At 52.7% G+C, this 13481-nt stretch overlaps 2 protein-coding genes across 2 annotated transcripts; both read left to right on the top strand.

Annotated features, from left to right (window-relative positions):
- Positions 1–7: 7 nt before the first annotated feature.
- LOC114802153 (RNA-binding protein FUS-like) lies at positions 8–3717 on the top strand. Its single transcript, XM_029000845.1, has 10 exons — positions 8–75; positions 950–984; positions 1695–1727; positions 1821–1930; positions 2744–2873; positions 2971–3069; positions 3149–3224; positions 3299–3378; positions 3446–3593; positions 3678–3717. Exons 1-10 carry the CDS (start codon positions 71–73, stop codon positions 3715–3717), a joined length of 756 nt encoding a protein of 251 aa, XP_028856678.1. The 5' UTR covers positions 8–70.
- Positions 3718–4784: 1067 nt separating this feature from the next.
- Positions 4785–13200, top strand: LOC114802152 (matrix metalloproteinase-28-like). Its single transcript, XM_029000844.1, is given in 9 exon segments — positions 4785–4934; positions 5209–5285; positions 5593–5789; positions 7653–7874; positions 7939–8184; positions 12161–12295; positions 12435–12602; positions 12678–12784; positions 12786–13200. Coding segments are annotated over 9 exon segments (1530 nt in total). The 5' UTR covers positions 4785–4847; the 3' UTR covers positions 13077–13200.
- The last annotated feature ends 281 nt before the right edge of the window (positions 13201–13481 follow it).

The raw sequence follows: 13481 nt of genomic DNA, 5'->3' as shown, positions 1-13481 counted from the left end.
GGGGGGCTTCGACCGTGGTGGCTACGACCGTGGAGGTTTCGACCGAGGCGGAAGAGGCGGTCCTCCTGGTATGGGGTAAGTCCCTGAGTGCACCCTCACTGGCAGGTATCTCCGCTCGGTCCAGAGTAAACCCCACCCCGAAAGTCAGCATTAGCGGGTGTGGTCATGAAATGTGTGAAGACCTCCTCCTGAGCGGCTAGAGAAGCGGCTCACGTAAGATCCTGGGCACTTTTCCATCCAAGTCCGGAAGGTGGGCCACGGGCCTTATATTTAACCTCAGTACATGGGTGAAAAATGAACAAATGCGGTAAAGAGCTGACCTTTTTATCATTTTAATATTTAAACAGAATAAAATTTAAAAATAAAAAGAACGTGGCCGACTCCCCTCGGGTTTATTTGGACCAGTTCTTTTCAGTCTTCACCTCTCCATGATTGGTTTGAATGGCTGGAAGCAGTCTTTTTACTGGTAATATTTACTCTGCTGTCTCTACTTAATTCGTATGGAGGTATGTGTGTGTGTGTGCACTCGCGGCTGTCATTGAAGTGTTGTGTTTTTCACATGGAGTGGTATGTTTTTGTGTTAACATGGTCTACATTTTATACTACAGGTGTCAAAGTGAATGAAATTAAACTTGGACCTCAACCATTGGAGCTCTTAAGCACTCAATGGAGGAAAAAAAATCAGTTTCGCCACATAGATTAAAAAAAAAAAAAAAAAAAAGTTTCTTAGCTCCCAAGGAATCGGTGGTCATGTGACCACGGTGTTAAAAGATCCATTTTAGATGCATTTCCATATCTGTACTGTGGCCCCCCCTGTTGGTAAAAGCGGAGACATCTCCACCCTGTGGGTAAACCGCGGCAGGAGCTCAGTGCCGTGGAAGTAGGGGGGCTTTGTGCTCCCGGTTTGCAACAAAGGAAAGCCATCATGTCTTCAATTTTTCTTCCGCAGTGGTGGTGACCGTGGTGGCTACAAAAATTACGGTGGTAAGTGATGAGCTTCGGAACTCACGGTGGGGGAGGAGAGAAGGATGAAGTGAATAAATGAAAGAAAAGAGAAGCTAATTAAAAGCCGGCCGCCATTGTGGGGTCCCAGGATTTCCTGCCGCGTCTCTCTCTGGTCTCAGTCCCTCTGGTTAAAATAAAGCAGCGTGGTGTAAAACGTAGAGGGACATGATCTCCTTTTAGCTTCTCACACACAGTGAACAGAAAGTCATATTTTATTTTTTGCTTTTTATTTCTTTATTCTCTTCCTTTTGGAGCCACTGTGCGTAATGGAACTTGGGGAGTGTGTGTGTGTGTGTAGGGGAGGTGGAGTGTGTGTGTGACGTGCCTGCAGTTCCGCTCTGTTTAGTGTGTTGTGAGGAGCTTGAGGAAATCCACGTTCCGTACTCTCCACACAGACGATGAGGGTGGCGGGCGGGGCGGGGCAATGTTTAGGACTGACCACGGTTCCTTGTAACGCTTCCGGAGGACAGGAGCTGCGGACGCTCCGTGCGTAATATTTACTGGGATGTGTGACCTGGCAACGCACCATAAACGCTGTGTGCTGGTGGAACGTAGATACGCGATACGCAGGTCTCGGAAGAACAGGAATGTCTGTCTGTAGGAGTGTTAGACTGTTCAGCTTTTATACAGCACGTTATACGGCACAGCGCCTCACTGCCTGTCCCTCTGTCCCGTTCTGCTCTTTTCAGGAGGCAGAGACTACGGCCAGCGGGACGAATCAGGTCTGGTTTTTGGGGCGCAGCCCCGTGCCTCATTCCGGCCTCCCGGTCGCGCCTCCTTTTCACGGTGGTTTCTTCATGCTCAACCCCATCCAGGTGGAGATCAGGACAACTCCGACAACAACACCATCTTCGTCCAGGGCCTGGGGGAGGAAGTCTCCGTTCAGGAAGTGGGCGACTATTTCAAACAGATCGGTATAATCAAGGTAAAACCTTCCTCCGCTGCCGTCCACACGACAACGTTTTTACCCGATCTGGCCTTGTCCACACGGAGACGCCTTTAACAGTCTACATAAATACCATAAATATATATGAAAACAATAAAGATCTGAGGGAAAAAAATAACAATAGACAAACATCAAGGAAAAATGTAAACTTAAATGAGACATGTGGCGTATCCAAGAAGGCTTTGAACTGGTCCCCATCTTCCAAACAAGTGAGTCTTCAGCTGTAGTTGTGCCGTCAACTGTCCCATTAAATATAACTGTCTTGCTTTTTATTTACCGTGAGGTCGTGGGGGGTTCAGGTGTCCCCCAGTAAGTTGATGTCATTTTTCTTGCAGCCATTAGTAGGAGATCATGGGACAGATAATCCAGGAATGGCCAGTAGACACGTTAAAGGGTCCCAGGAAAGATTCATTTTAAGGAGCTATTCTACGGGTCCCTTAACGTCAGTCCAAAAGTGTTGAACGGTGGGACAGTCCCAGAATATGTGCGTTCCATCACCCACAAGTCCACAGTTCCCCAGAGCGGAGACTTCAGTGGTGTCCTGAAAAGTCAGATTTTAGACGTCCAGTCAAGCTCCTCCCACATTTCGCACCCCACCCCCGTATATGACAACCATATAAACACTTTTCCAAGAATGGCCATTCGACGTCACGTTGGGTTCCGTTTCCCGTTGTTTTCTCCGCTAGTATTGAAGAGCAGTGTTGGTGACGTAGTTCCAGGTACAACGTGCGGTGAGACGCGGTACGAGATCTCGTCTTCCCGCCCGTGACCCCCCGCTGTGTGTGTGAGCAGGTTAATAAGAAGACCGGCCAGCCCATGATCAACCTGTACACAGACAAAGCGACCGGCCGCCTGAAGGGCGAGGCCACGGTCTCCTTCGACGACCCGCCCTCCGCCAAAAGCCGCCATCGCTGGTTTGACGGTAGGAAGCGAAGCTGGACGTCCCCTTCTGTCCCCGGCGTTCAGTCGGAAGTCGTGACCGCTGACGTGGGTTTTTTTTTTTTTTTTTTTTTTTTTAGGAAAAGAATTCAACGGGAAGCCGATCAAGGTGTCTTTCGCGACTCGCCGAGCCGAGTTCACGCAGCGGGGCGGCGGCGGTGGCGGCCGCGGGCGAGGAGGTGCCGGACGGTTAATTCCCTCCTTGTTCTTATTCATGTCCGCCTCGTATGATCCGGATTCATTATTATTACCGTGCAGGTTTCCGAGGCCGCGGCGGATTCGGCGGAGGACCGTCCTTCGACGTGAAGAGCGGAGACTGGCCCTGTCCCAACAGGTCTGGTTCGCCCCCGTCCCTCGCTACGCGTCCCGCCTCGCTCTAACGTGCCGCTCTCCCCTTCCGTCCCTCAGCTCCTGCGGCAACATGAACTTCGCCCGGCGCTACGAGTGCAACAAGTGCGGCGCGCCCAAACCTGGGAACAGTTTCGGAGGTGAGTGGCGCCGGGCTGGTCTCGTCTCGCCCCGTGTCCCGTAATTCACCGCTACCTTCCGTCCCAGACCGCGGCGGCCGAGGAGGATTCGGCGGTGACCGCGGCGGCTTCCGAGGACGCGGCGGCGGTGGATTCCGGGATGGAGACCGCGGTGGATACGGAGGAGACCGCGGCGGATACGGCGGCGGTGGGGGTGGCTACAAGATGGGTGGGAGGTCGGTGTCCCCGGTCGTTTATATTCCGGAATCTTCCCGTAGCTCCGCGTTGAGGCTCAGTCCCGGGTTGTTTTTGCCTTGCAGGGGCGAGCAGCGGGAAGGCCGGCGGGATCGCCCGTACTGAACGGTCTGCGTGGACGGCATTCCGGCTCGGGACTCCGGCCGACCGCGGCGGCGGTGGACGGCGTGATGAACTTGTGGGGCGGCTCCGTGTCTGCAGTTTTTTTTTTTTTGTTTTTTTTCTTATTATTTCTGGTGTCCAACTGTTCTGCTTCATCTCGGCCAACATTGACATGTCTCTGCTGTGAGGACGGGGTCCGGGTGGGACGGGGGTTTAAGGGTGGGAATATTTTTGTTAATCTCGTTTATCCCCCAACTGTTTGTAGGAATTCATGTGTCTGCTGCACAAATGCTTCATGTTCTTCTTGTTTTGTAAGATTAAAATGATGCTCCATTTTACTTTTTTTTTTTTTTCCCCATTTTTTTTTTTCTTTTCCAAATGGTATTAAACCTTTAATTCTGGTCTTAAATGTTCCCGTGTTCTGGATTTGGGGGAGATGGGAGTGGGGCTGGTCTACGGTGTCCACGTCTGGGGAGCCTGGAGGCGTCGGGATTCTCAAATTAGTTGAAACTGAACAAAATATTTCCATGATTATTTTGGGTGGTTTCACAGCTTCGTAGAGGCAGATCGTCCTGGGTTGGTAGCAGCTGGGAGACGAGTCTGGTGTAGTGAAGGGTGCTGGTAGCCTAGCAGGGTAACACACTCGCCTGTGAACCAGAAGACCCAGGTTCAAACCCCACTTACTACCATTGTGTCCCTGAGCAGGACACTTAACCCTGAGTGTCTCCAGGGGGACTGTCCCTGTAACTACTGACTGTAAGTCGCTCTGGATAAGGGCGTCTGGTAAATGCTGTTGAAAAAAAAAAAAAAATTCTCCTCTCTTTCCCTCTCTCTCTCTTTCCCTCCCTCTCTCTCTCTCTCTCTTTCCCTTCTCTCTCGCTCTCTCTTTCCCTTCTCTCTCTCTTTCCCTCCCTCGCTCTCTCTTTCCCTTCTCTCTCGCTCTCTCTCTCTTTCCCTCCCTCTCTCTCTCTTTCCCTTCTTCTCTCTCTTTCCCCCTCTCTCTCTCTCTTCCCGCCCCGGAGGCGGCGCGTTTTTCCTGCCGCGTCTCCTTAAATCCCCGTCGCGTCCCGCGAGCGCTGATCCCGTCCACCGGGACGCGGCCGTGACGTCACTCCGCCGGTAACGCGCGCGCCATGGGCTCCAGGTGTGCGCGCTGCGCGCTCCTTCTCCTGCTGCTGTGCGCGCCGCCGTCGGCCACCGCGGGAGCGCGCGATGCTCTGGTAATCAATCTCGTAATATCTCGCGAGACCTGAATCGTGCGCGCGCTGTTAATAATAAGATCGATTATTGGTTGGACTTCGATTCGACACCTGTCCATACACGCTGGGACCAATACGAGTAATAACGCGCGACGTACAGAAGGTGTGTGGAGTAGATGTGGATGTTCTGTCCCTGCTCACATCCCGGCTTCAGTAAAGTTAGACCTTCTAGAAGAAATCCACCTTTCCTGGTCCTGCAGATGCTGGATCACAGCTGACTTCCTTCTGCCCGCAGAACTTTCTGGAGAAGTACGGCTACCTGGACCAGACCGAGCACCAGCACGAAGCAGGCGAGGTCAAGTCCGCCGTCAGGTACCCCACGTACCCCACTCCATCAGTCAGGAGACACTCGCTGATCTCCAAACTATAAAAACTTGAATGAGATTTATGTTTCTTCACATAACATTTGAGGCCAAGGTGGCCCTGAACTTTGGCCCCTGCGTTCTAATCGGTTCAAGAGACGTTCCCTCAAGAGTGAGGACGGGGTGACCTTACCCTTTCACCTTTAATCATCAAAAATGGTTCTCACTGTTGGTATTCTTGAGACATTTTGACTTCTGCAACAAAAATGTCTCTGGTCTTTGATTTGTGATGACTGATCGGAACGTGTCTCTCTCAGGGAGTTCCAGTGGTTGTCCCACCTGCCCGTGACGGGGAAGCTGGACAGCTCCACGCTGGAGAAGATGGCCGAGCCGCGCTGCAGCGTCAGGGACAGTAGAAGCCATCGCTCCTGGGCCCGGAGGGTGAAGGGCGTGTTCACTGGCCACGCCCCCACGGCCCGGCCACGCCTGCGAAGGAAACGATTCTCCCACCCAGGTCAGTTTCTGTTAGCCGCCAGCGCAGAACCCTACAGAACCCTACAGGAACCCGTAGAACCCTACAGAGCCCTACAGGACCCCACAGAGCCCTGCAGAACCCTACAGAACCCTACAGGACCCCGTAGAACCCTGCAGAGCCCTACAGGACCCCACAGAACCCTGCAGAACCCTACAGAACCCCGCAGAACCCTACAGGACCCCGTAGAACCCTGCAGAGCCCTACAGGACCCCACAGAACCCTGCAGAACCCTACAGAACCCTGCAGAACCCTACAGAACCCTACAGGACCCCGTAGAACCCTGCAGAACCCTACAGAACCCTACAGGAACCCGTAGAACCCTGCAGAGCCCTACAGGACCCCACAGAACCCTACAGAGCCCTACAAGACCCCATAGAACCCTACAGAACCCCACAGAACCCTACAGGACCCCGTAGAACCCTGCAGAACCCTACAGGACCCTGTAGAACCCTGCAGAGCCCTACAAGACCCCATAGAACCCTACAGAACCCCACAGAACCCTACAGGACCCCGTAGAACCCTGCAGAGCCCTACAAGACCCCACAGAACTCTGCAGAACCCTACAGGACCCCACAGAACCCCGCAGAACCCTCTATCCTTTCTTAGGTTTCTGGTTGTTTAATGTTATTTGGGGTGCTCCCCTCTGAACCAGAAGAGCTCACAGTCCCAGGTTCGGACCCCACCTACTACCATGGTGTCCCTGAGCTGGACACTCCAGGGTCTCCGGGGGGGACGATGTGGGCGGTTCCGGCCCCGCCCCTGCGGACAGCGGTCAGGGTGTGGTGGCCGCGGGTCGTCTGGCGCCCTAATTACAGTGCTGCCTGTAGGCGAGTGCCAGATACCTGTCGACCGGCCCCACCTGCGAGGGGAAACGCCCCTGGGCCTTCCTGGCCACGCCCACATAATTACAGGCCGCAGTCACACAGCAGTAAAAACCTTATATGGTGACCCCGCTGAACAGGAACGTTCTGATTGGTCATTTACAATTAAATGGCCGTAGCCCTGGGGGGTAACAAACCTGCCTACAAACCAGGAGTCCCGGGTTCGAACCGTGCCATGGTGTCCCCGAGCAGGGGACTGTCCCTGTCACCACCACAGCCTGGTAAATGTTATGGGTGTGTGTTTGTGTGGGACGTTTGAGGAGAAGATGTGTGAATTCCGTACTGTCACTCGGGGAATTTGCCGGCGGGCTGGAATGTCGGCGCCGTGGACTCATTCCGCCGCGGTTCAAGTTGGTACCTGATGGTACCTGATGGTTCGCGAGTCAGGAATTTGACTCTCCCGCCCGTTATTCCCGGTCTGCGGAATGCCGGGTGAGAAGGAACACCAAGTAGCCGCTGAACCTGCGATAAACGCCGCCGATCGGCAAAAACACCACGAATGGACTTGATTGGCCGGAGCTTCCTGCCGCGAGCAACAAGTCATCATCCAAACTTTTGTATTGATTCACGTTCCTGAGTGAAGTGGAGGAAACGGCGAGGTCGCGCAAGCATCCTGTTTCACCTTTGACCTTCTTTTTCCTTTGACGGAACCGCGGTTCCGCGCTTGTAATTGCTTCCATGAGGGAAGTGGTGGAATGTTGCTGGTATCAGACATCCTGCCCAGTCACACTCGTCCCCGAGGGGTGTGTCCACGTCACGTGATCCACGCCGTGTGTGCGCTCGTCCCCTGGACGGTTCTGGAGGAATTGTGGGTAATTGTGATGTTAGAGGAAGTCGTTGTGTAATCGTCGTGAGTAAATTGTTTACAGACGCCCGTCCTCGCTTTGCGTATTTGGCCCTGCGTCCCGCGGCTGTGCTGTTTACATCTGCTGCTGTGACATCAGGACACTGTCCTCCTCAGGTGACAAGTGGTATAAGCGCCACCTGACGTACGGCATCGTCAACTGGCCGCGCCAGCTGTCCCATGAGTCCGTGCAGCTGGCCGTGGGCGCCGCCTTCCAGCTGTGGAGCAACGTGTCCGGTCTTGTCTTCCAGGAAGTGACTCGGGGACCTGCGGACATCCGCCTGGCGTTCTACGCCGGGGAGCACGACGACGGCCTGGACAACGCCTTCGACGGGCCGGGTAGGTGCGTCCGTCGCGGTTGGTTGGTGTTGAGCGGCGGCCCGTAACCCCTGGCGTCCTGCAGGGGGCGCCCTGGCACACGCCTTCTTCCCCCGTCGCGGCGAGGCGCACTTCGACATGGCGGAGCGCTGGACGCTGAGCGGCCTGAAGGGCCACAACCTGTTCCTGGTGGTGGCCCACGAGATCGGCCACACGCTCGGCCTGGAGCACTCGCCGGTGCGCCACGCCCTCATGTCCCCCTACTACAAGAAGCTGGGCCACGCCCTCCTCCTCAGCTGGGACGACGTGGCTGCGGTTCAGCAGCTGTACGGTGAGCGATTATCCCGCGTCACTTCTCCTGCGTTCGTTACGCAGATTACAATTAAAGACGGAATTTCAGGACTCGGGGCAGCGGTGGCCTTGCGGTTAATGAAGCGGCCCCGTAATCAGAAGGTTGCCGGTTCGAATCCCGATCCGTCAAGTTGCCACTGAGGTGCCACTGAGCAAAGCACCGTCCCCACACACTGCTCCCCGGGCGCCTGTCATGGTGCCCACTGCTCACTCAGGGTGATGGTTAAATACAGAGGACAAATTTCACTGTGTGCACCGTGTGCTGTGCTGCTGTGTATCACATGTGACAATCACTTCACTTTATCTTGTCTTCTGTTCATTAACCAGCGGTTGTATAAACGTTCCCTGAAATCTCAGAACCTGGAAAAATCCTGAACGGAATTTTATGAATTATTATATAGGTGAAAGTGAAGTTATTGTCATTGTGAAGGACGGTGACACGGTGAAATGACAGGCGCCCGGGGACCAGCGTGTGGGGACGGGGCCTCAGTGGCACCTCGGCGGGTCGGGATTCGAACCGGCGACCTCCCGCTTCCTGACTCACCATCCACACAGACGCGCTCTGTGTATGTGCCGCCATGATGCCGCCATGATGGCACCGTCAGATGAATCCAGACAGGAGATCTGGAGAACGTTTCTACTCCTCGGCTGGCCTGTGTGGGTGACGTTGTGGTCCTGGCGCGGCTCTCCGACAAGAACCAGATGCCGGGCCGGCCTGCATACTTCTCCTTTTTTATCTTATCTGGGCTGTGAGCGTCTCGTACCGCCCCGGCCCGCTCCGTACGGCCTGTCGCCGAGACCACCCCGCTGACTGTTTACACTTCCACTTCATCTTCTTGTCTAAACTGTCCCCTTCCCAGCGTCCCTCGTCCTCCATCTGCTTCCTTTTCTTCGGTTTTCTCCTTGGGGATGGAGATGTTATCGTCCACGCAGACAAATGTTTGCTGGACGTTGTGCCGTGGTTCCAGACGTTATCAGAGGACGCGTGGTGTGCAGCGTTATGTCTGATCTCCTGCTTTACTTCATCTCCTTGCTTGAAGAGTTTGGTTTTCGAGGCCTGCGTACGTGAGGATTACTGTTAGAAGCTCCGTTAATATCATCTTATCAGACATGTTCTCCACTTTAAATGAAATGTAATGGTTTGATATATGAACCTAGGGCTGCAACTATCGCATTATATATTAATAATAGAGGATTTTTTCACCGATTAATCGTACAAATCATACTTTTGTGTTTTTCAACAACTCTAAGAATAGTGTGTTATGCAACATGAAAATCCTCTTAAAATGAGCAAGCAATTGGCTGTTATTCCTCACAAAAAAAAAAAAATTATTCAAACTCAATACTTTTATTAGATCAAAGCTTAAAACCTTTGGGTTACTGGCTACAGAACTAAGACCATTTAATCAATCTTTCTGTGAAACATTCATGATGTACATGAAAAAATATGAAACATGGGCTAGTCTATTTTAATTTAAAAAAGGAAAAAGGGATTTACCCCCTGCTATAGCCCATCTGAGAATAAAGAGGAAAAAAGTATAAAAGGTACAAACTAGTAAAAAGAAAATAGAAATAAACAATTCAAGTATTACTAATAATCCAACAATACAGTTCAGTTTCCAGTGTATCTAGAAGAGGTAGGTGGGTACAGTGTTTGTCATGAGAAGATTCAATGTGTGCTGTGTGTGCAATGCATGTGCAAGCCTGCGCCGCTGTGATGTACAACAAATGCTATAAACTATAAATGCTATAAAATTAAATCAATATGCTGATGAATGTAGATTTGTGTTGCATTTAGTATTACTACCTTATGTATGGGGAAGGCGTGTTTTGAGATACATTTAAACAGAGGATACGTTTACTGCATTTACCAGACTCCCTTATCCAGAGCAACTTACAGTCAGTAGTTACAGGGACAGTCCCCCACTGGAGACACTCAGGGTTAAGTGTCCTGTTCAGGGACACGATGGTAGTAAGTGGGGTTTGAACCTGGGTCTTCTGGTTCATAGTCGAGTGCGTTACCCACTAGGCTACTACCACCCTGATGTAACCTATCAGAGAGTGTGTGTGTGTTTGTGTGAGTGTGTGCGCGTGTGTGTGTGCGCGCGTGTGTGTGTGTGTGTGCGCGTGTGTGAGTGTGTGTGTGTGTGAGCGTGTGTGAGCGTGTGTGAGTGTGTGTGTAAGTGTGTGTGTGAGCGTGTGTGTGAGCGTGTGTGTGAGCGTGTGAGTGAGCGTGTGTGTGTGTGTGAGTGAGTGTGTGTGTGAGCGTGTGAGTGAGCGTGTGTGTGTGTGTGTGCGCGTGTGTGAGTGAGTGTGTGTGTGTGTGTGTGTGTGTGTGTGAGCGTGTGTGAGTGCGTGTGTGAGCGTGTGTGTGAGTGTGTGAGTGAGCGTGTGTGTGTGTGCGCGCGTGCGTGAGTGTGTGTGTGCGAGTGTGTGAGTGAGTGTGTGTGAGTGTGTGAGTGAGCGTGTGTGTGTGTGCACGCGTGTGTGTGTGTGTGCGCATGTGTGAGTGAGTGTGTGAGCGTGTGTGTATGTGTGTGAGTGTGTGAGTGAGCGTGCGTGAGTGAGTGTGTGTGTGTGTGGCGCGGGCGGGAGGGATGAATTACATGAGTGAGATCTCTTACTACTTATCTTGCCTCATCACTATCGACTCATAACACAAATAATTACAAATAATGTTCGTTCTAAGAAGCGCTAATGTTAGTTATCATAAAAATACGATACCTTGTAGAAGCTCCGACTCCGTTTTACAGTGTTTAAACCGCACTACGTTGTCCACGCAGTGTAAAATAGTCCCACACTTCAGACATTTCAATGCGCGCCAGTTAAACCAGTCCGTGTAGAACAATCGTATCTGCGGGAGCGATGCGATAATAGATGGACTTTGTGACGAATTAAACGGAGCCTCCGCGCAAAGAATTTTCCTCGAACATTTTTTGTAATCGGATCATTCGAGTTATTCGAATAATCGTGTCAGGCCTATATGAACCGGACGAGTTCTGGGGGGCATAGCTGGATGTTGCTGGATGCTGCTGAGGAGACACAGGCGGAATTTTCCGGGCCTGGCTGTTCCCCCAGTAGCTGCCGATAGACAGACGAGGTTTGGACAAGTAGTGTGAGGTGGACTGTCTCTGCGTTTTCCCATTTGTTTGTTTCGTGTCCCAGGCTGGGACGTCTCAGAGGTTTGAGGGACTGGGCCAGAGTTTTAAGTGGTGGCCTAGAGGTTAAGGAAGCGGTCCCGTAATCAAAGGGTTGCCGGTTCGAATCCACCGAGGTGCCACTGAGCAAAGCTCCGTCCCCACACGCTGCTCCCCGGGCGCCTGTCATGGTGCCCACTGCTCACTCAGGGTGACGGTTAAATACAGAGGACACGTTTCACTGTGTGCACCTTGTGCTGTGCTGCGGTTTGTCACAATGACAATCACTTCACTTTGTGGGGCGGTGGGGTCCTAGCAGTTAAGTAAGTGGACCCCGTAATCAGAAGGTTGCCGGTTCGAATCCCGATGCGGCGAGGTGCCACTCAGGTCCCCTTGATGAAGGGACCGTCCCCACACGCTGCTCCCCGGGCGCCTGTCATGGTGCCCACTGCTCACTCAGGGTGACGGTTAAATACAGAGGACACAGTTCACAGTTCAGCACTGTGTGCTGTGCTGTTGTGTATCACAAGTGACGATCGCTTCACTTTCACATCAGAGTTTTACTTTTGGCTTGTTCGTTTTTGGGCATTTTTGGTCAAGGCGAAGTTTGGAAAACTTGGAAAAGTAAAAGGATCGTCCCGGGCACAACAGATCCCACTGCCGGGTTTCAGGGGTGAGTCTTCGTTTGGGGGACGTCCGCTACAAATTGCTGGCGAATCTGACCGTGTTTATGGACATTAGTGGGGTGCGGGGGGGTTTGTCTGTGGCTGTATTACCTGCTTTTGTAATTAAGGTCATTTCTCTCCCTCTCTCGCCCAGGGACGCCCCCTGGTGGTGCCCTGGTGCAGCTGCGGGGACGGACCATCAGCTCGGCCATGCAGGACTGGGACTTGCATGCAGCGTCCAGCACTCGACCGCCCTACTGCAGGGGGGCTTTTGATGCCATCACTACTGGTGCGGCGTTCAGCTGGTCATATCATGACTGTTATGATGAACAAATCCACTGAAATCAAATTAATATTCGGAATAATTACATGCAGACGTGTTATTAATCTGTTTAATATTACAACGTGTTATATTTGTGTGTCTGTAGACCAGGACGACGGCGTGCTGGTGTTCTGGGGAAGTCTCTACTGGACGGTGTCGCCCCGAGGGAACGCCAGCCGCCCGGCGCCGCTGCGGCAGCGTTGGACCCGCCTCCCCGCGGCCGTCGAGGCCGCCGCCTTCTGCCCGCTGGATAAAAAGATCTACTTCTTCAAAGGTGCGCAGATACCCGGCTCCGCGTCCAAATGCGGCTGAGGGTTTGACGGCAGTGTGGCTCCTCTCCTCCTCTCAGGTGGGCGCTTGTGGAGGTACTCCGGCTCCGACCTGGACCCCGGCTTCCCCAGGAGGACCCAGGAGATGGGGCTCCCGCGCCACCCCGACTGCGCCTTCTTCTACGCCCCCCCTGGGTCACATGGTGCTCTTCAAGGGCTCGCGCTACTTCGTGCTGAACGTGGAGACGCTGCGCCCCGAGCCCTACTATCCCCGCAGGCTGGGGGACTGGAAGGGGGTGGGGCCGGGCGCCAACGGGGGCGTGACCCGGCCCGACGGCCACCTGTACCTGTTCCAGGAGCAGCGCTTCTGGCGCTTCGACCCGGGGAGGGTGAGGGTGACCGGGACCGGGAGGTGGGCGGAGGAGCTGGACTGGACAGGCTGTGCTGCGGGGGCAGCGGTGACCTCTGACCCCGGCTGAGCGGTGGTCCTCCTCACGCATATGAATATTGGAACCAGGGAAACAGCTTGAATGCAATTTTGGTGCACAGATGTACAGTTATTTGAAATATCTTTATATTAATAAACACGTTCCATGACAGGAACATTTTGGACTCGTTTCTCAGCCGAAAACTGACATTAATACAATTAAAACTGAAGCGAACGATGCACGTTTGTGCTTTATTTCATTTTCATGCAAAAACCTTCTGCATAGAAGTAACAGACTAAAGAAAACGAATTAACATAAAAACAGAAGAGCACAACGCTAAATTACGACACTTCAATAAATACAAAAATTCATTACTTGTCTAGTTCGACAAACAAAAAAGGAAATATTAAAGTCTAATACTGACGCGGGTTAAACTAAAATATATAAATACCACGC

Source organism: Denticeps clupeoides, chromosome 13 (assembly GCF_900700375.1).
Source record: "Denticeps clupeoides chromosome 13, fDenClu1.1, whole genome shotgun sequence".
In the NCBI taxonomy this organism is placed as follows: domain Eukaryota; kingdom Metazoa; phylum Chordata; class Actinopteri; order Clupeiformes; family Denticipitidae; genus Denticeps; species Denticeps clupeoides.
This window is presented reverse-complemented; position numbering and strand designations above follow the sequence as displayed.

Excerpts from the sequence above, each read along its gene's own strand:
- LOC114802153 (XM_029000845.1), top strand. Across the intron at positions 1,931-2,743 it reads AACAGATCGGTATAATCAAG|GTTAATAAGAAGACCGGCCA; the intron begins GTAAAACCTTCC and ends GTGTGTGAGCAG. Across the intron at positions 3,225-3,298 it reads GACTGGCCCTGTCCCAACAG|CTCCTGCGGCAACATGAACT; the intron begins GTCTGGTTCGCC and ends TCCGTCCCTCAG.